Source organism: Delphinapterus leucas, chromosome 9 (assembly GCF_059928025.1).
Source record: "Delphinapterus leucas isolate spDelLeu-1000000601 "Yukka" chromosome 9, BTC_Dleu_Yukka2, whole genome shotgun sequence".
Classification (NCBI taxonomy): Eukaryota; Metazoa; Chordata; class Mammalia; order Artiodactyla; family Monodontidae; genus Delphinapterus; species Delphinapterus leucas.
The window spans coordinates 69,260,076-69,282,435 of NC_143137.1; the positions used below are offsets into that span (position 1 = coordinate 69,260,076).

At 39.3% G+C, this 22,360-nt stretch overlaps 2 protein-coding genes across 2 annotated transcripts in view; one reads left to right on the top strand and one right to left on the bottom strand.

Moving 5' to 3' along the window:
- TSPAN13 (tetraspanin 13) overlaps positions 1-22,360 on the top strand; it is a 61,975-nt gene that overhangs the window by 32,948 nt on the left and 6,667 nt on the right. Inside the window, exon 6 of the mRNA XM_022587538.3 lies at positions 1-22,360. This exon is cut by the window's right edge and continues 6,667 nt beyond it. Within this exon, the coding sequence (XP_022443246.1) occupies positions 1-75 (75 nt within the window). The 3' untranslated portion in view covers positions 76-22,360.
- AGR2 (anterior gradient 2, protein disulphide isomerase family member) lies at positions 8,418-17,028 on the bottom strand. Its single transcript, XM_022587551.3, has 6 exons — positions 15,832-17,028; positions 15,506-15,569; positions 15,335-15,387; positions 13,927-14,000; positions 10,847-10,910; positions 8,418-8,521 (listed from the first exon to the last, which is right to left on the bottom strand). Exons 1-6 carry the CDS (start codon positions 15,968-15,970, stop codon positions 8,418-8,420), a joined length of 498 nt encoding a protein of 165 aa, XP_022443259.2. The 5' UTR covers positions 15,971-17,028.

A 22,360-nucleotide genomic window follows, 5' to 3' on the forward strand; every position in this document is an offset into this window, starting at 1 on the left:
ATCCTGGGTGTTTGGCTGACCTACAGATACAGGAACCAGAAAGATCCTCGTGCTAATCCTAGTGCATTCCTTTGATGAGAAAACAAGAAAAATCTTTCATATTCTGATCTTGTACATTTCCTCTAAGTTAAGCTAATTTGCCTGTTTAAGGAAACAGTATATGAAAAATTACATAATTGACAGTGAATGATATATTTTTATGTTTCTCTAAATGTTTTTCTTTTTCCATTGCTGAAAAAATCTGAAACTTGTGGTCTCCTCTGAACCTCAGTGGTACCTTGTAATCTACTGTTTTTCACAGTGTCTGGCACTGTCCACTGTGGCCTTTCTTAGCGTTTTTACCTGCAGAAAAACTTTGTATGGCACTATTGTGTTGATCATATTGTGAATCTAAATGTACATCTCACTGGAATAATTAATTGTATGTGGCACTGTGCTGTGTAGATAGTTCCCACTGGAAAAAGGAGTTGAAGTTTATTAAAGCCAGAAAGTATGAGATTCTATTCTGTTAAGTTCAATAAGGGAAATCTAAATTCCTCAATTTTTTTGTCCTTTTATTAGGAAAGATGTTGTGGTGAAAATTGTTAACATAAAAGTGATAATTTAGTTCTAGTAGTCTTTCTGATTATACTAATGTACTCTAGAAATAGCTAGGTCTTTAGGAAATTGTGGTTTAGTTTTTGATTTTTACAGGTAAGTGCAAAGGAGAAATGGTTTCATGAATGTTCTAATATGTAACATTTGCCTTCAGCCTTCAAAATGAAATGAGTTTGAGAAATTCAGAAAGTATATCTATATAATCTTGATATTCTTTTATAATAATTTGAAGTCCAAAAGACTGCCTTTTTAATCAAGTTACTATTAATGCGTTGGCCCACATAGCAGAAAGATATTTGACTATCTTACAAATTCTAAATACCTCTTCCGTGAAATTTCTCTGTATTGTCACAGCAACTCGTCAAATCCAAGCGTATTTGAATGTGATCTCCCATAATTTGGAATTTAAATAGTATTGTGGTTCTGTATATTATGTTAAAAAATTGAGTATGGAAACCTTTCTTCGTCTATGAATGTTTGAATTAAAAGAAAGTAATGGAAGGATTGATAGATGAATTAAGTGAAGTGGAATTCTTCTCTTTTTTGCTTCGGGTTCCCTTTGACTGACCTAGAGCTGAGTGTTGCTATTTCAGTGTATAATCCGGCCATGGAATTAACTTCCAGCACCAGTAGTCATCCCAAAATCTTTCCTTGAAATGTTTCAGTGTCTATTATTTTCTCCATAGCGATAATTGTTTTTTAAAAGAGAAGTCGCTCATTTTGGGGGGAAAACTATGTAAAAGTTCTTTCCTGTTACTAAAAATTACTAATTTCCTGTCTTATATTTTATGTAGTATATGGTATTTCATTAGTAATTGTTTTGATGGCTTTTAGACCAAGAAAGAGGATAAATAGTTAATCTATAGAATTTTAGAGCATTTTGAGGGTGAGTCACTTACATGCCTCTGGAAGACTGGCTCATCTTTCAAGAAAACTAAATTCCCTTGGTGCAATTCCCATGCTGTTGTAGGGGAAGAAAAATAATTTTTTCTCTGTTCTTCTGAGTTCTTGGCTGAGACCCCGTGTAGCAAATGACAGATAACAAGAGAAACAACAGAAATTTATTAACATGTATACCTCATGTATACATAGGAAATATCCAGAAAAACTGCTTAACTCCTCGAGATGGCTCAAGCCATCATCTTAAATACCACATCTTCAGCTAAAGGCAAAAGAAAGGTGTGTGTGTATGGGAGGGGGGCCGTCAGGAAGCCAGTTATGGGAGGTTACTAGGAGAGACACAGTAAATAAGGATAAGGTTTGTTAGCGGTTTTAAGCCAGTGCCATTGATAAAAGAGTTTCTTGTGACTTGGAATCATCCTTTTCTTCCTGGTACAGAGAAGGAGACACCTTCACAAATGGAGATTTAAGTGTAAATTTACCTTACAGAAGAGTAAATTTCTACTCTGTTTTCAGAGCTTCTCCTGTCTGTTCTTTCTCAAAAATAATCAACTCAAAATAATCTTAATGCCGAAGAGGCACATTGTGGGGTGGCGTATTCTGCCCTCCTTCAATTTCATATTGAGCTCTGGGCGACCGTATAAGTGTTGCCACTTGTAACATAAGATGAGATTGTAAGTGACTCATGAAAGAAGTGAGATTTTTGGACTCCGTCTTCCTTTAAGGCATTTTGTATTTTCCCGGTTTGCTTTGTTGCATTTTGAAGTTTCCATGAAGTTCTGGAATTTCCTACTAGAACACTTTTCTTGGTGTGAATGATTTTATGTGGCAAGGGCTGTTCCAGAGAGAACCAACCCATAGCCTTGGTTTGTACTCTAATTGCAATGGCCTTATTTAGGTCACCCTAGTTACAGACCAGGGACTGAGAAGCAAGAATCTTTAGGACTACTAAACTCTGAATACTGTCCCGAGTTCTGAATGGCTGCTGGTGAGCCTGCCGAGGTCAGGCTGATCCCAGGATGACAGGAGGGCCACTGCCTCTTGTGCACAAAATGTTGCCACAAACACATTTTGTGTCCTCAGAGGAGGGTACGTTTCAAATCAGGGTCTGTCCTGGAGCGGTAACAAATGTCTGTAAGGCCAACTCAAGACTCCAGAGCTTCTTTCTTCTAAACCTAGCATTTATTAAAAAGCAGACAAACAAAAAACCTATTTTAAAAAATTCTTTCATTCTCTGTGGACTTATTTCATTTAGAGAAATGTTTCTCAGAACATTTACCCAGTCAGCCTTGATGTTAAAGTTGAAATTTTAGAAAATATAAGGCCTAATACAAAGGGAAACAAAAAGTTAGGTTATAAATTCTGGAAATCCAAGCTCATATAGCTTAAATTCATCTCAGCTACTGTGTTATCTAAGCGACAGTGAGTTTGTGAAAACCAGTTATGCATGTTCAACCTAAGTAATATGCTGCTGAATGGAACCTTTCAGAAGAAAAAGAAACCAGAAGGGTGGCTTTTAGTTCTTAGTTTCTTCAGCCAAAAACCTCCTCCCACAGTTTTTCTAAATATTTGTTTAACCCTGTTTGAGTTTTTCATCCTTTTGAAAATGCACTGACTAAATATATGAAACTGTTTCACCCTTTAGCTGGTACTGAGAAAGTTAGAATCACGTTTTTACATAGTATTTTCTAGGGGAAAACCACTTTTGGGCATCATGATTATACAAATAGGATCATTCACATATCAGTTGTTTTATTGCAGATGACAATAAGGTTAAAGACCAAGTTGTCCAGGTTTCTGGATAAGTGAAGGGATTTGTGTAAAGTTGTTCTGCACTTGGTATGTTTGGGTCTAGCAGTTAACTTTTACACCTGGCTCTCTATGCCAGGTGCAATTACAAGGTGGGTTTTCAATGAATGTTTTCTAAACAATTTTAAAGGGGCAATGCCCTTCACCCCACACCTCCACCTGACTCCAGAGGGAGAGGGAGGGAGAAAGAGAAAGAGAAAAGAGACCACAGCTTTTCATGTTGAAGTTTATCTGGAATGTCATGATCACAATTGTAGTCGTTGAAATGACTCTTGAAACAATGGGAAAGGGGAAGAGCAGCCCCCCCTATACCATGTGCCAGGCTGCTTCTCCGGTCCTCTTCTCTGCTGAGGAAACTCAGCTTTTGGAATTCATTTTCAAAGAAGGGCTTGAGGGAGTTCCCTGTGAGTGAAAATATATGTCAAAGAACGGACTTTGACATCACTTGGAGGGTGAAACCGTTTCTGCTTACTTTTGGGATCTTGCTTTTGACAGGTTGATGATGTCACAACTTGACAGGTGGCCTCTTAATAAGTTAGGCTGACTTCATCTGGACTTTGAAGTCTGCCTCACTGGTGGGGTACTGGAAAGTTTCGTGCTTGCCTTCGAGCTCTTTCTCTTCTCCCTCCAGCTCCCATTCTCAACAGTGATTACTAAATACGAGGACCTCAGTACCTACTTAGGATTACTGGAGGCATCGAACAAGCAAAAAACCAAAGCAGAGATAGCTGGTTATAGGTGATCGTTTGAAGAAGACTGCGGTTCTAAAACAGGTAATAAAGGTTTAGTCAGGTATGTTGATCATCTACGTAAATGACTTTTACAGATGACTTTTGTTACTCATTTTTCAAAGTTAGTCCTCTCCCTCCTAACCTCAGATAAAACTGATAAAAAAAAATTAAGGTGGTAACATATACATAGAATAAAATGTATCATTTTAACTGTCTTAAGTGCATAGGGGGTTCAGTGTTATTAAGTACATTCACATTGTTGCACAACTGTCACCACCATCCGTTTCTAGAAGGTTTTCATCTTCCCAAACTGAAACTTTGTATCTGTTAAACAGTAACCCCCTCATTCCTCCCTCCCCTCAGCTGCTGGCAACTACCATTCCACTTTATCTGTATGAACTTGACTGCTCTAGATACCTCATCTTAGTGAAATCAGACAGTATTTGTCCTTTTGTGACTGGTTTATTTCACTTAGCATAATGTCCTCCATGTTCATCCATATGTCAGAATTTCCTTCTTTTAAAGGCTGTGGAATATTGCATTCTATGTAAAGCACATTTTGTTTACACATTCATCCATCAGTGGCTATTTGGTTTGCTTCTACCTCCCAGCTATTGTCAACAATGGTGCTGTGAATGTGAGTATACAGATATCTTTTTGGGTACCTACTCAGAAGTGGAATTATCAGATTGTATGGTAATTCTGTATTTGTTTTTTGAGGAACGGTTATATTTTTTTCATAGTGGCTGTACCATTTTACATCCCCCCTAGGTTACCAACATTTTAATTCAGCTGTTCAAAATAATACTCTAGTCTTAAGGCATTCTTCCATTTCTCTCTCAAGAGATGCTCTCACTTAAATTTATTTAAACACAAAGGAAAGATTGTGAGATGACAGTAAAGGGTTTGGTAGAAAGAGCAGGCATTGTTAACATTTCCATGAGCTTAAAACAACCATTTTTATGTTTGCAACTTCTCTTTCTAACCTTTGTTAAGTACACATGTCCTATAGTTGCAATTATAGCATAGAAATTCTTAAATTCTTTTTCACTTACCCTTTTTGTTTCTCTGTGATGTTTATAACTTATAGATGACAACATAGTGCACTTTGTGTTAATTATGTATTCATTAGATTTGGAGGTGGCCCCTTTCTTTGGGTATGTTTAAATAATGTTGCCATTGGCATCTTCACAGAACAGTTTCTCTTGAATGATTTTCTTAGGACAAATTCTCAGAAGTAGAGGAGACTGGGTCAAAGTTGATCAATTTTTTTTTTTTTTTAATGACTATTGCTCTGTCACTTTTCTAAGGGAGACTCATTTTCCTTGCAGCCTTGACATTTGACTTCTCAGAGATGTATTTATATTTTAAAAAGTATATGGGTGGCTAAAATAGCATGTCATTCAATAAATTTTAAGGATTTAATCTTATTTCACATCAGCCCAATTTAAAAAAGAAACTATTTTGCTGTACAGTAAAGGAAACCTGAAGAGCTTAGAAGTTGTCATTCAAAATATTTGTTTATACACGTGGAAACTGTTTTTTTCCTCCAGTTAACCCTCAGAGAGCTTTCTAAATGGGATATTTTACCTTTTTAAGTACATGTAGCTTACCTACTTACAAGGAGGGCACCCAGTCCCTCTGGTGATATTTTTGCTGAGGATTTATATGTCATTAAATCAACAACATAGGTTTCTGTTGCAGAGCTCTTTGACAGTACTGTGTGAGGGAAAAGTATTTTAAAAAGTATTAACTGGGGAAAGTTAATAATGCCAAAGAATCTATTCAGAAAAGGCTGTATCCAAACAAACAAACAAAAAAAGTTAATTAAGACAAGCAATAGATAACCAATAGACAAAGCATTGCACAGACTGTCGCAGCCATTCAGGGGCCAAAGAACGCAGTGGGGTTGGGGTGATAAAGGAATTTTATCTAACAATGAATGTGAGAGTAAATATGTAGTGAAGTAATGAATACATGGTTCTAATTTTTATTAGCAGAATAAAGAGTTAAAAGTAGTTAAAGTGCTCCCCTATCTGATGGCACCTCCTCTTTCACCTCTTCCAAAGATAAGTAGTAACCTCTGATCTCTACCCCATGGACATGATGTCAGTGCCCTTTGCTCTTGACCCAGCAGGTCACATTTGGGTGAAGAAGATGGGAACATATCAACTGAATTTATTCCCGGCCAGTACTCTAAAACCTTAAGAAAACAAATATATTATGAGTTTAATTTTCACAATTTCATTAGGGTGTGTTTAAGGATACAGATGTTCTTTGAATGACCTTTTTTTTTTTTTTTTTTTTGTGCGGTACTCGGGCCTCTCACTGCTGTGGCCTCTCCCGTTGCGGAGCACAGGCTTCGGACGCGCAGGCTCAGCGGCCATGGCTCACGGGCCCAGCCGCTCCGTGGCATGTGGGATCTTCCCAGACCGGGGCACAAACCCGTGTCCCCTGCATCAGCAGGCAGACTCTCAACCACTGCGTCACCTGGGAAGCCCTGAATGAACTTTTTTTTACAAAATTAGTCTTCTGAAGGAGAAAGCTACCTGCCAGAGGCTTTCTCAGAGAGCAAAATCTAACTAAAACTGGATTGCTAAATTCAAGAGTGTCCATTGGGGTTTCTGGCCAGGGTGAGGAGGGGTGGTCTTCAATTATGTATTGATTTTCCTGGGATGCCTTTGTAGATATTCTTTCACACTAGAGCGTATTGTTTGATACTTCTGTTGTTCAAGCTCATGCCTACTTTTAGTCACCCAGTGAGAAACTGTAGCGAGATGAGGTGATAACTTTGTTTTTGGGCTTTGTTGCTTGAACTAGGTTTGTCTTGTCCTCTTTTGGAACATTTTGTGTGTATGAAAATCCTATTTGGTGAATGAACCGAATAGCTTTTCTGTGAAAGACCAAATTGGGGGAAAAAAACAGTTTGAACACCCCTAAAAGGATTTATTTTTAAAAAAATCATGGCTCACTATCATAGTATAAGATATTGTTTTCATGCATGTATACTTAAGACAAAATTTAAAAAAAGAGCTGTTGTAACATGAAACCATCATCTAATCAGTAGGTTCACCAGTGCTTCTGCCTTCTCCACAGTCTTCTAAAATCTCCTCTGGTTCCAAGTCTCAAGGCCCAACACAAAGGGAGGAGCTTGCAGATTTTGTCTTTTCTCTACAATTCAGTCTTCAGGAACTTGAGAGCTTTCCTCATGTTGTCAAGCACTAATGTGGGAAAAAGTTATGAGAGTCAGCACATCATCAGAAATCACATTGATAGATATAGCATGAATGTTGGTAACCTTGTAAATTTTTTTCTAAAAGTATGTGAAATGGCTTTTATTATTATAATCTAGTTCTCTTCCAATGTTTTTTAACTGCCTTGTTTTACAAGGCACGGTGATATTACCTGTGCGGAATACCTGCCTTTAAGGAACCCAAAGTCTTATTAAGATCTATACTGTTATCTCAGGAATGGTCAATACATTTGGAATGTGCTTCCCTTGGCGCACCCAGAACCTACTGGAGACATTGATAATGGACCAGGACATTCTTTCCTGCTGCCCAGACACAACCTCATAATCCTTCCCAGCATAACGTTCTAGGTTGGTGCCACCCAACGGAAATTTCTGTGATGATGAAAAATAGTCAGTGCCTATTCACTGAGTACTTTAAATATGGTTACCGTGTCTGAGGATCTGAATTTTAAAACCTTAATTAAAACAGCTACATGTGACTAATGGCTGACATATTGGGCAGTGCAGGTCTACATAGTCACTAGTCATTGAGTGAATTGGTTCTTATGACAAGACTCAATTTTCTTCCCAGAAGGACTAATTAGATGTCACAACTAGATACAGTCTCCCATTGAGGTTCTTCATCTGCCTTGAGTCTCACACTTTTTTTGTTTTTAATGTTATGGCAACCCCAGGGGAAGTCAGTATCTTGGCAACTATTTGGAACCATCTTTCTTACTGATCTTTAAAATTGAACTTGAATTCAACTTTAATAAGCTGAACTAAATTATTTCACTTTTGTTACTTGGAGAAAAGCATTTAACAAAGCATGCAGATTGCTGCTATTGCTATTGTAATGGTACGATTACTATTGCGCTCAGGTCTGTGGTAGAAGGAGTTAAGTGAGCCTAAGAGAAACCTGAAAAGGAGGTAATATGATCCTAGGATTCTCCTAGAGGAAAAGATACCTAATCTAAATAACTCATCTTTAATTGAGTTTTTAAAAAAGTGAGATCAATGCTTGAATGTAATTTGCTGGAGGACACAAGGCCAGTTAGGGTCAGACTGGTTCTCTGGGGTCTCTGAGCACAGCTTTTTCTTCCCTCCCCATGTGAGCTCTCCTTCCAGTACAGCAGTGAAACAGATGTTCAAAGGAGGTAACACTTACATAGAGCCATATCCGAAGGTTCGTAAGCATAGAGACGATTTGAGTATCTTCCAGTGATGTCGGCTCTAACTGTCAGGGATGGGTCTACAAAGAAAAAGCCAAAGGGAATGGAGTACTATGTTTCAAAATAACCCCTATTGCATGATGAAGCCTACATGTTTATCCATATCCCATGAAAAGAACACAATGTGTCCTGCTGGATGAGATTCTACTCCATCCAGTCTGCAACCTGGCCTCTGCAGCTGGTACCCAAAGCCAAACTGGGAGCATTCAAGAGCCGTGCAGTGCTATTTGTGGAAAAGGTTAAGAACCCTGCTGCCCTATCTATAGTAACCTGAAAATAGGATAATATACATTCTTGGGATGGTGTTTTGTTTTTTGGTGAAAACATTGGCATTCTCTACTAAAGAATTATTTAAAATTTTTGAAATGATTATATTGTAATTGAAATATGTTACCAAGAGCAACCTGGATAATTAGGAACTCACATCAAATGCTAGTTTTCCAAACCAAAGTTTTTTTTTGTTTGTTTTTTAAATGAATAAAAGAATGCAAGCCCTTAAGACCAGCCAAGGTGAAATAAGTGTGTAGTTTTTTTACTTTATTGTTAAGTAGCTGCATTTTAAAAATAGAGATTTAGGCATCTTCCCTTATACGTATATTCCTAAAGGTTTAAATCCTTTTTTTTTTTTCGTGTTTTATATTTACTTGAAGTTATCAGTTAATGAGGAAAGAAACAGGTATAAATAAGATGCATCCAGAAGGGAGGTAGTAGGATATGCAAAGGCCTAGCAACCTTGCCTTGAGATAAGTGATTGAAGGAGACTATGGGCCGTGTCCTGAGAATTAGATGAAGAGGAAAGATGAGGCCCAGCCACATGGATGCCAAGTCTGTCACCTGAACTTGATGGACAATCCCTGTCGTTTCAGCATGTTGGACTAGGACCAGCAGACTTAAATTACAGGACTTTCGTTTGTTCAAGAAAGACTTAAGACCTACTCTACTTCTGCTCGGTGTAGAGGATACAGACACAGGGTCTCATCTTTATAGTACAGTGACATCAGAAAAGCTTTTTCACCTCCCAAGCACTGGCTTACAGCCTCAGCTGCACAGTGGAGTCATCTGCAGAGCTTTCAAAGACTGCCACCTGCGTCCTAGCCACTGAGATGCTGATTTAATTGGTTTGAGGTGTAACCTGGGCAGCTTGATGTTTAAGATCTTCCAGGCAATTCACATGTGCAGGCCTCGTGGAGAACTACTGAGCCGGAAGGAGCAAGCTGCCTGGGACCTAGTTCTTATGACGAAAGGAATTGAACGGGGGTTAAAAAGCCCTTAGACAGGAGCACTCTGAAAAGAATTCCTGCACAGGGTGTGACTGGATGACCTATAAGGGCCCTTTCATTTAAGGGTCTAAATTTTCTAAATCGTAACAAAACCAAATCTGTAAGATTAGCTCTAGTTCAGCCTTCCTCCTTTTCTCCCTTCACTTTTTCTTGCCCCCGTTTTATAGGTTAGTGTGAACTTGGATGCCTTACAGAGCTGATCTGCTTGATCCGAGTGAGCTCTGCTATGTGATGGATTTAATTGTGGATTGCCCTTTTATCAGTATCACTTTGATCAAAGCCAAACTCAGTGCATTTGTTCAGTCATTTAACAAATACTTATTGTGAGCCTACCACAGGGTCATGCTGAAAATACGATGGTGAGCTGAAGAAGATCTAGTCCCTGCCACGTGGGGGGGGGCAACATTTATTCAACAATCACCCAATAAATACAAAATTAAAACTGAGGGAAGAGTGACCATTGAGAGGAACATGGTGCCACAAGAGCACATCGTGGGAGTTTGAGCAGGTCAGTGAATGACAGTGATTAACCAGGTGACCTGGGGGTACCAAGGGGGGAAGCAGAAAAGCTTTCCAGCAGAGGGAACGGCACGTGAAAAGTACCAGTGGCCGGAAGGAGCATGTCTCCTTTGATTTTTGTTTCTTTCAGCCCATATTCATAACTTGCCTAGAAATAATGATCAGAAAATGTCAGAAAGAAAAATCCAGCACAGGAATCAAAAGTTTGCCTGATTAAATATTTACAGACCTGATACAATTCAGGGAAATGATTAATACGTTTAAACAGTTAACAGGGTGCTTCTTTCTCAGGTGTACTTGTGGCAGAAGATGAGAAGTTAGAATTAGCAGATGAAGAAAAAATGTCATGTATGGAGATAGGTAGAAGCTTGCATTTCCTCATGAAAATAGGTTGTGAAGCTGAAAGTTAAACCTCCCCAGTAGAGCTTCGTCGTGGCCTTGGCCATGGTGGAGCAGCGCGTGACGGTGTGGAGGACAGAGGCAGAGATGTGGCGGCACTTGTGTAATGTTCAGAGTGTGTTTCATCTCATTGTCACTTTCACTTACCAATAAACATAATCCTGGGGACGTACTGGCCATCAGGAGAAAGGTGTTTGTCAGTTGTTTCATACTAAGATTTAAAAAAAAGCAGCTTTCAGTTTGTTTATATTCTTCAGTTATTTTCAAACTTGTTAAAACAGTGTGTCCATTACTGGGCTAGGCATATATATATATTTTTTTTGTGCGGTACGCGGGCCTTTCACTGTTGTGGCCTCTCCCGTCGCGGAGCACAGGCTCCAGACGCGCAGGCTCAGCGGCCATGGCTCACGGGCCCAGCCGCTCCGCAGCATGTGGGATCTTCCCAGACCAGGGCACGAACCCGTGTCCCCTGCATCGGCAGGTGGACTCTCAACCACTGCGCCACCAGGCAAGCCCTGGGCTAGGCATCTTAAGACACTATAAGGCACACCTTTAACACAGAGAGTTTATAATATAGATGGGGAGGCAAGTTACATGCATGAAATAATAAGACAGAGCAGCCTGTGAGGTAGAACATGAGGTAAAAAGCTGATGCATGTGGTGAACAAAGAGCCAGAAAACTCAGTAAGGGAGAATTTGGAAGGAATACAGTGTTTGGGGAAGGAGCTTGGATGAGGTAGGAGGAGCTAGCATAATGAAAAAAAAAAAAAAAAGAAAGTCATTTTTAGAGAATCTGCAAAAACAGGATTATCTTGAGAATTCGTTTATCCATTTATCATTTTTTAATTTTCTTTGTTTAACAGGGAGATACAGGTAGGAAAAGGAATATTTAGGATCCAGGGGGTGAAATGTTATGATGAAGGATATACAGGTGCATTGGATGCCCAGAGCAGGACATTTAGCTTTATCTGCAGGTTCTGCTAGGACTTTCTGAAGTGGGTAAAGAGGAATCTTTAAAAAGTAAATAGGAGTCAGTTATATAGAAAAGGAGGGCACTCCAGGCAGTGGAGGGGGGAAGATTATACAAAGGTAGAGGAAAGGCCTAGCACTTTATATAGAGGAAAGGCCTAGCACTTTATATAACCAAGATTATACAAAGGTAGAGGAAAGGCCTAGCACTTTATATAACCAAGTGTTTGGATGGGACTAAAGGATAGGGATACCTGAGGCGGTAGTGAGAGAAGATGCTAGAAAGCTACTTCAGGGGCTGCCTTCTGACTGGCCTTGAACACCATGCCACAGTGTTTACATCTGCTCATAAATAAATAAGAACCACTGAGACTGTCATACAGAGTGAAGTAAGTCAGAAAGAGAAAAACAACTATCATATAGTAACGCATATATGTGGAATTTAGAAAAATGGTACAGATGAACCTATTTGCAAAGCAGAAATAGAGACACAGACATAGAGACCAGATGTATGGACACCAAGTGGGGAGAGGGGGGTGGGACGGATTGGGAGATTGGGGTTGACATAAAAATATACACTACTACGTATGAAGTAGATGGCTGGTGAGGGCCTACTATATAGCACAGGGGGAAGAAAAAAGAAGGTACAATCTGTTTGTAGGACACATATTAAGTTAACCTTAGAAATGCATTCCAGTATACATTAGGGGCAGACAAATACTGTTTGATTCCACTTATGTGAGGTACCTACAGTAGTCAAATTCATAGAGTCAGAAAGTACATTGGTAGATGCCAGGGGCCAAAGGGGGACGGTGGGGGGAGTGGGGAGGGGGAATGGGGAGTTAGTGTTTAAAGGGGACAGAGCTTCAGTTTAGGAAGGTGAAAAATTCGGGAGATGGATGATGGTGAGAGTTGTGCAACAATGTGAGTGTACTTAGTGCCACTGAACTGTACAGTTAGATATGGTTAAAATACTATGTTTTATAGTATGTGACTTTTATCACAATAAAAAGAAAAAATATTAAGAAAAAAAGAACCACTGGAGGGGTGTTAGAAGTGCCATGATTGCAATTTGGTTTTTAGAGTGATTACCCCGACAATCATGTGGGATTAGATGGGATTTATTTTGTAGGCAGGGAGCCACTTAGTAATACTGCAATAAGCTAGGCAAGGTGAAAAACTCTTAGGCTAAAACAGCGGTCCTCAATTGATAGGGAAGTGACCAATAGCAGGAATATTTCAAAGTTAGAACCACAGGGCTTCTTGACTGCCGGAGGTGAGTGGGAGGCTCAAATCTAGAATAACACTCTAATGGAATAAGGAATAGAGAAAAAAGAGCTTTTTGAAAAACCTGGGCCTCACTGATCAATTCGGTGTTGAACGTGTCGAGTTGAAGCTGATTACGAGATTTCTGGAACTAGGCTGTGTGCATAAGTTGGAAGCTGTTGCGTGTTTGGGGAAGATGTGGGAGTTATCGGTAAGCAGGCATTGATTAATGGCCGATGAAATTGTCCATAGAGAATATAAAATATAAAAAGAGAAGTAGATCAAGTAGAGACTCATGAAGTCACTCATATTAAGGGGTAGAAAGAGGAAGAGGTGCCTTGGAAGGGAGGTGAGGAAGAACCGCTGGTGTGGATGCTCCTTGAAAAAGCCAACTTGTCAACCTGGAAAGAGGATGACAGAGAGAAGCTTCAGGGACATACAGTTAGGGAGAGTAGTTTTCTGAGTAGTTTACTGATTGTTTGCTCTCGGAAGGAAAGTGGATACCGTTTGTATACCAAGCAGAAGAACTTGTAAAGGCAGAAAGCTTGACCATCAGGAGGGGTGGTGATGGTGAAGTAGGACGGGAAAGCATGAGGCCACAGCACGTGTGGAAGGATTAGATTTGGACACCTGGAGAGCCATCTCTTCTGGGGAGAGATGGCACACGGACTAAGAATGGGTGGAGAGCAGCCAGGACTGCAGGCGAAAGGGGCACAGCGAGGAATTTTTAATGACAAAAACGTTCCACTTATTACAGCAGCAGAGAAATTCTGGACCACAGGAGAGTATTTTTCAGACAACTTAAAATTATTAATTGCTAAATAAAAATGTAGACATGCAAGAAATAAAATCTTTCCTCATTGTAATCTATGAGATGAGATATTTGGAGCACATCCCCGTTAATGCAGTATGACTAAGATGTATAGGGAAAATGAACCATCCATTTCAAATTGTAAGCCACAGAGAAATGGCAGGATGAAGAGTAAACTTACAACTAGATTGAGGAGGACAAACTGCTCTGCCAATTTCTGAATTTCTTTATTTTCAGCAAATACCTTCTTTAAAGCTATAATATAAAGAAAAGATTGTTAAGCATTCATTTCATCACCAGTCAAAACCATTATTCTCCGTTGGATTTGAAGTTGAACTGTATTTGTAATACAATATTCAGCTCCGCCCTTTCTGCAAATGGTTAGTGAAGTAATATCTAGGCCATTGACTAGCTTTGCTTCGCTACTGACTCATCCAATCATTCATTCATTCATCCCTTAATTTTTTTACCTATATTTACTGAGTGGTTACTATGTGGCAGGACTGTTTCATGTACTGGGAATAGAGCAGTGGGGGAAAAAAAAACAATGTGCTTCCTTCATAGAGCTCAAATGCTTGTGTAGGAGACAGGTCATAAACAAGGAAATAATTTTAGGTGGAGATAACAGTACTTTGAAGAAAAATAAAGCAAAGCAAGAGGTTTAAAAGCTACAGAGTGGTTAGGGTAGACTTCTTTGAGGAGGTGACATAGAAATGAGAGGGCGCTGCATTCTGAGATGTTAGGGATATGTCACACATGGCAGAGGGGAGTGCAAGAGCAATAGCCGTGAGCTGGGAATGGGTTTGGATGCTTTGAGGGAAAGCACAATGGCCAGGCTAGATGCAGTGGAGGGAAAACACGGCGAGAGTGGTAAGAAAGGAAAGGCAGCCAGGGGCCAGGTCATGTCCAGCCATTCGGGCCATGATCAGCAATCTGGATTTAATTTTACCTGTGATGAGAAGCCACTTGAGCACATGAGTGTTAGGATATGATGGCTTCCGTGTGGAGAACTGACTGTCGGGTGACCAGGTAGGTGCCTGTTACAGATCAAGGCAAGATCTAAACTTGGTTTGGATGAGGGCAGTAGCAGTGAGGCAATCGGAGGTGGCTGGATTTGGGCAGGACCTACATAATATATGGGGCCCATTGCAAAATGAAAATATGGAGCCTCTTGTTCAAAAATTATTACGAATTTTAAGACAGCAACAACAGAGCTTTACAAGCATAGGAACCTACTAAGCACTGGGTCCTGTGTGACTGCACAGGTGGTGTGCCCATGAGGCTGGTGCTGGCTTTCAGACAGATGGTGAAGATAAAGCAATGGTATTTGCTGATGTATTGGATATGAGATGTAAGAGAAAATAAGAAGTCAAGGATGAATTCTAGAGCTTGTTTTTTCAAAATGTGAACCAATGGCTAATACAAACTGTGGAAATATTTGAAGTTACTTTAAAATATGTTTTTACTACATAAAATATTCTTTTAAATTCAGCTGTGCTAGGTGCTAAGGATGTAAAGATGAGTGATCTGGACCCTGGCCCTAGAGCTAAAAGCCTATAAAGAAAATTATATTTAGAAGTATAAATTACCTTGACTGTGTGGGCATTCATCCAAGTGATGAATAATCATCAAGGGTTTATTGCTTTAAGAGACAAAGAGAGATTGGATCATCTTTAATGAGTAGGATTTCATGTGTAGCTAAAGATCACTAGATGGTGCTCTTGAGAGCTTTGAGGGAATTCTGTAAAACTTGTCTTTACCTTGTCTTGGATTTGTGTAAAGCTTCTTCATATGTCTGAGTCCAGATGAGTTGATCGCCCCAACCTAGAACAAAATGAACCAGTATATTTAAAGTGATTATATTCTCAGGTCCAAAGCTGTTGAAAAGCACTGGTAAAGCTGGGATCAGTATATACTTGATGCTAAAGAAGAGCAAAAACCTCTAGAGAAAGCAGAAACAATGATAAACTTGGATCAATCTAGAACCAACACATAAAAAATATGCTCAGCACACAACTCTCGGCTCTGAGTGTTAAATCTTTACCAATTGAGTATAACTGGAGGCCGACAAGAAGCTGACTCCTACCTCTGGAGAGGGTCTGGGGCAGTTTGGGTTGAGAGTCCTTTGTGTCCTTCTTAGCTCCTGGTTTGACTGTGGTTTCTTTGGCCAGAGTGTAGGAGAGGGCCACAAGTAGCAAGAATGCTGACACTGAAATCTTCTCCATGGCAAATCTGATATGGAAGACAAACAGATAAGCAAAAAGTCAATAAAACAAAAGAGAATTAGCAGTTTTCGAAATCTTCAGATTGTAGCACAACCATGGGATACAACAGGAATTGAGGCTTAGATGAGATTGAACACGTGCAATTGGAGTAAAAAACTACCTTCCACAGAATTTTCCTGAGAGTACATAGTATGAATATCTATCTACCATCTATCTATCTATCTATCTATATCATCTTCTACCTCTATATGCTATAGATAAAATATGAAGATCTCCATAGAAATCGACAATATAGAAATAGATATATTTCTATAGATATATATCTGTATCTATATAGAAATAGATATATTTTAAGAAAATAAGTAGATAGATGTATATATTCTTATAGCTAAGGGAATTTGCTTTTAAATTTATATTTAAAAAATTGTAGTACTGGAAAACACCTTAAGGGTTATATCCTCTTTTCCCACCTCCCCATTGTCTCATTTTGTAGATGAAGAATCTGAAATTCAGAGAAGTGAAGACTCATGAGATGGGCATAGAACCGAGGCTTTTGGATTGTGCCGTTTTGCAATGCTGGCTCCCATCTTCCCATCCTGAAAAAATTCCCCTAAACGTACATACTTCTTTAACATTTTGTTAAAATGAGGACACTGCCAATGAAGAATAAGATCTGAGTAAAATGATTTATTTCATTTCGAAACTGCCAGCTTTATCTTTTAACTAAAAACTTGCACCCAGAAAACTCTCTCCCTAGTGTAACATTTACTCAAATTCTATCTATTGGTTTTGAATTGGTTAAAATACATCAGTGCAGGTTTCTTTCAGTGAACTAATTCTTTGACTCTCGGTGCAGGCCTGTTAGGGTAGGTGGTTGTAGGCATGTACTTTAGTGCACAAAAAATATTCTATGGGACTCATAACACAGAGAAACCAACCCCATGGATGTCTCTCTGTTATTTTTTTTCCTTCCCAGTATTCCAAATTTAATTCTCAGGGAATGTTACACTACTGTGAAGCAGATGCTTGTGAATGGCAAAGTGAATGACAAGGTAAGATCCGTGAATGAGTGAGGAAGTGAGCTAGCTAGCTAGCAAAGTGAACCGCACTAGCCAATCACTAGGGTTATCCAGGGACCATAACATGCGAAGCTGGATACTTGGGATGCCAATAAAGCCAAAGACTGAAATTTCCTAAAAAGAAACACCTAACTCTAATATTCGTGTGTGTTTCAGATTAAGTCAGCTGAACTCTGCAAGGGAAGCAGGATGGACCATCAATGCTTAGTATTTTTAGGGAGTAAAGTTTCTCATGTTCTGATAGAGCAAGTGGGAACCTTTGTTAAGCATTAGCCAATTCTAAAAAAAGACATTGCTAAGTCACCAAATCCAGATGATGCCTTGTATTAAACTGACCAGTTATTATCTGTGTCATAGTACGTAGCCACACAACATCTCACTCAAAAAAGACAAAAGCAAAAAACCATTTTCTATACCCATAAAGATATGGAAATGCCAATAACAATTTTCATTATCCAGCACTTTAAAGAAACAACTAAAGTGTGCTCCAAGTCTTCCAGCCTTTTTGGTACAAAGGCTTCTTTGTTTTTTTTTTTTGGTGGTACGCGGGCCTCTCACTGTTGTGGCCTCTCCCGTTGCGGAGCACGGGCTCCGGACGCACAGGCTCAGTGGCCATGGCTCACGGGCCCAGCTGCTCCGCGGCATGTGGGATCTTCCCGGACCGGGGCACGAACCCGTGTCCCCTGCATCGGCAGGCAGACTCTCAACCACTACGCCACCAGGGAAGCCCTGGAGCTATTGATATCTTATACGTGTTTTATGGCAGGATGACTCAAGGGAGCCGAATAAAACTCCTGCTGTACAAACATCCTGCTCTGAGCTGACTTTCTGAGATTCACTGTACTGAGTTTTCATTACTGAATAGACTGTGATCTGCAAACTGCCTGCATAAACCACCTCAAAATAGAAAGCTAACCACCGAGGACATTGATAATTTGGAGACACATACACACACACACACACACATCCTTCAAAACCAGAACTTTTCACTTTTCATTATATCTCTGTCTTCTTATCTTCAGCAAGGAATGCCTTGCAAGAGGTTTCAGTGTACCTGTTCATAAATGCCTCAGGAAAGCAACCAGATCTCTCCTTGTACAGCCTATCCCATGAATTTAAAGATTGAGGAAGCAACAAGGATATCTTTATATTAGACACAGAAAGAAAACTGTTTTCTGATTTGCAATAATATTCTGAACTGTAATTCCAAGCAGCCAATCTGAGCTGAGCTTTCACAGTCCTGCGGGTCTTTGCTTTGCCAGTGGGAAAGAAACAGAGCATTAGATGGTGATCAGGGCTCAGTAACTAAGACAAGGGACCCTGGGCCCTGTGCCGGGCTTGAAAACTCCTGGAGTTCGCTCAGTCTTAAACCTTTCATTTCCTGACCGAGAAAGCATTACCTTCAACCAGCTCCGGAGCATAGCTCTGCCAAAGAGAGGTCCCAGTAAGCCTCTGGTGGAAATCCCATGATTCCTTCTCCAAATCCCATTTCACTGCCCATGGAACTACCCTGCACTCCTCTGCCTGTGGATTGCCTGCAACTTTACACAGGAACCAAAGGCCAAAGCTCATTCTAACAAGTGCCCTTCCAACACTGCTGTCAGGAGCCTTACCTGGATTTTCCCACCCACCTGTCTGTGTGAGCCAGATGGCCTCAATGCAGTCCAAGCTTCCTAGTATGCTGGCTCAGCCCAAGCCTGTATTTATGCACCTGAGCACACCTCAATCCCACCCACTAATCCCATATTCACATGTTGCAAAGTCGGAGAGGAACTGTTCTTTTCCCAAGTCTTCCCTGGGCTAAAGAGTTCCTTGTTTTTAAGAATAAGGTTGCAAACGAATGCCTTTCAGTATGCATGTTTTTAACTGTTTGTGAAAGTAGATTGTTAAGAGATTGAGAAAAGATGGGCAGAGTGCCAAATCCAGGTAAGCTTTAACTGAAGACATTTGATTTGCCTGAAGGCTGATTTGTCTTTTTGTGATTGGATGGAGTTTGTGGTTTGTAGAATTTTTTTTTCTCCCTCCTGGGGAGATTGCCTCTATTTAGTTGGAAACACGCAAGAGGTGATACACAATTCTAACCCCTACAGTCATATAAGCTGCTATCCTCCATTATGGTATAAATTACTTTACACAATGTACTTCCTCTTTCTGGCAAACAAAATGTATAGTCACTATAGGTATGAAAACAATCCAAACCAAGCATTCACATCATATTTTAAAACTAAGGAACTTATTGAAAAAAGATATCCTAACACTATGAGTTTTTATTAATTACCTTGCAGCAACTTCCCTCCAAAGAATTCAAAGGCATTTCACAGCTATTCTTTTATTTAATGGCAGACTTTCCTGCTAGGCCTGCAGGAAAGTATTTACATCATTTTTCAGACCTAGAAAGTAAGGTCTGCAACTACTTTCTCATTCAGGGTTATACAATTATTCGCTCAACATTTTAAGACTGGACTTGGGTTTTCTGTAAAAAAATTTTAATCCTGTGTTTTGTTCTTAAAACTATGCACAATCCTTAAAAGTTCAGAATAGAGAACTCTTTAACAACAGAAAATTAACTAATGGGATGCAAGCCCTATAAAAATAACTTTTGAAATGAGTTAAGATAATATTTCAAAACATTTTAAAGTATTTAAATTTTTGGATAGAGCCTTAATTTCTGCAGGCAAAATATGAAGTGATTCCCAAAATGGTAAATTTTCATTAGAAATGAGTTTACAGAGATCATTTCTTTAGGAGTTTGAGTGAAAACAATGATTTGAGCTCAACTTTTAAAACTGATAAGCCTTTTATATAGACTCAGTCTATTTAGTCTTTAGAATAGTCAATTCAACCCCCTCATTGTGCAGATGAAAAAAATGATGTTAAAAAATAAATGACTGTGTGAAGATCTCACAACTTGTTAAGGGCATTGCTGAGACCAAAGCTGTGGTGTCCTCTAGTCTGTCACCTGCTAAGAATGGAAAGTGGGTAGCATGTGGGCTCCATAAGATTCTTGTCTCAGTCCTGCATCCTGTGTTCACTTGCTGGATGATCTCAGAGACATCACTTAACATCTCTGAAACTACAGTTTCCTTATCTACAAAACGGGGATAAGATTACCATACATGTCTGTTTTGAGTATGTTGAGATTTTAATGAAATAAGAAATGGGAAAGTACTTGGTACATTCATTTGCTAGGCTGGTATATAGCAAAGTACTATAGACTGTCTGACTTAAACAACAGCAACTTATTTTCTCACAGTCCTAGAGACTGAAAGTCTGAGATCAAGGTATCAGCGAGTTTGATTTCATCTGAGGCCTCCCTCCTTGGCTTCTAGATGCCACCTTCTTCCTATGTCTTCCCACGGTCATCCCTCTGTACCTATCTGTGTTCTAATTTCCTCTTCTTGTTAGGACACTAGTCATCTGGGATTAGTGCCCATCTTAATGACATATTTTACTTAATTACATCTTTAAAGACTATCTCCAAATATACTCATATTTTGAGGTACGGGAGTTAGGATTTCAATGTCTGAATTTTTTTTATTGTGATAAAAACAGATCATGTGAGATCTACCCTCTTAACAAATTGTTAAGTGTGCAATACAGTATGGTGAACTATAAACATAATGCTGTATATCAGATCTCTAGAACTTGTTTCTTGATGTTTAATTAAATGAAATTAAAATGAATATCAATGGATTAAATTTACCTAAATTAGGTAAATTTAATCCATTGATTACATTTCAATATATTAAATTTAATATATTAAATAACTGCTTGTACAAAATTCTTTAATGAAATTCCCCTAAGTATTTTTACCTACATTTACAAATTTAATACCAGTACATCTAATTCTTTTAAACTTTTTTTTTTTTTTTTTTTTTTGCTGTACGCGGGCCTCTCACTGTTGTGGCCTCTCCCGTTGCGGAGCACAGGCTCCGGACGCGCAGGCTCAGCGGCCACAGCTCATGGGCCCAGCCGCTCCGCGGCACGTGGGATCCTCCTGGACCGGGGCACGAACCTGTGTCCCCTGCATCGGCAGGCGGACTCTCAACCACTGCGCCACCAGGGAAGACATCTTTTAAACTTTTAAAATGTCCAACAGGGCAGATTTGCAAACGTAATTACCAAAACTTTTCTAAGCACTTTAGCAATTCTTGTAAATATCATAAATTAAAATTACTGATTAACAATTCAAGTTATATTAATCATGTAAATTTTGCTCACAGCCAAATATATTACGATTATCACTTTCAAAATATGGTGAAAAAAGTATGGTGCTTTGGACAATAAATTATATGGTCTAGATAATAAAATCTACCAGTGTTCTCTGCAAAAAAAATTTGCCTGTACACACACACATAATTTTGCAATTATTTCGGATATCTCATTTATATACTGAACTTAATCCGAGGAGCCCTTTGTGGGATCTGTAGACCCAGTTTTTAAAAAAACTCTTGCTCAAGTGTTCAAACGTCTCTGTGTAGCCATTTTCAAAGAGCCCACAGCTTTACAATTTAGCATTTAGCGCTCTGCCCTTGTTTTATAGCACAACCTTGTATTTCTTCCCGTCTATCAGCAGTTTTATACTGTGGTCTAAGTTGGAAAGAATCCTAGTCTCACAGTCATTCAAGTCTTTTGTTGTCCCTGAATAAAGGCCCACAGTCGGAAATCCTTTTAGATTGCAGTGCAGGTGGAGATTATAAGGAAGGGGGAATAAAAAGTAATTTATAATGTATGAACATCCAAAGTGGATGAAGTGATTTCCCCACAAACTCTATCTTTCAGAAGATGGGTATTTATAAAGGGAGCACAAACATCATTCTTTGGAGTTTGAAGGGAATAATCTCATGACTCCTTAGAACTTCCCATTGAAGTGATTTGCTGCTAATGAATTTGGATAGGTGGGAAATGGGTCATTTAAACAAATATATCTGGACCTGGTAATTAGCTGTATTTGAAAGAAGGGTTTCACATGCATTAAGGAGACGTGTCCTTAGCAGTTGGAGTCTGACCCTAGAGTCAATATTGTTACATGACCTACACACTCCTTAGGGTGGAGCCGTGAACAAGCAGAGATGCTGTTGAAAGCTGTCATTCCTCCTTAAGGATGCAAGTGACTTTTTAAAATAGCCTAATCCTACCTTCTGAGGCAGGTTTACTTTGGCTTAAGCTTTATGAATTTCTTCTGATAATCCTTTTTTCACCTTTACTATTTTCCTACCCAGTGTGAGCAGATTGTCTTGTGGTCATGACAAGAGTTTTCTATCTTATTATCTAGCCATCTGTATACTGAAATGGCTGTTGTTTTGTGAGG

Bases quoted from the DNA above. Each gene is read 5' to 3' on its own strand.
- AGR2 (XM_022587551.3), bottom strand. From the start codon at position 15,970: ATGGAGAAGATTTCAGTGTCAGCATTCTTGCTACTTGTGGCCCTCTCC. The intron at 15,388-15,505 runs GTAAAGACAAGT...TGTCTCTTAAAG, and splicing joins TTACACAAATCCAAGACAAG to CAATAAACCCTTGATGATTA. The intron at 8,522-10,846 runs GTAAGTGAAAGT...TTTTCTTTGTAG, and splicing joins CCCCAGGATTATGTTTATTG to ACCCATCCCTGACAGTTAGA.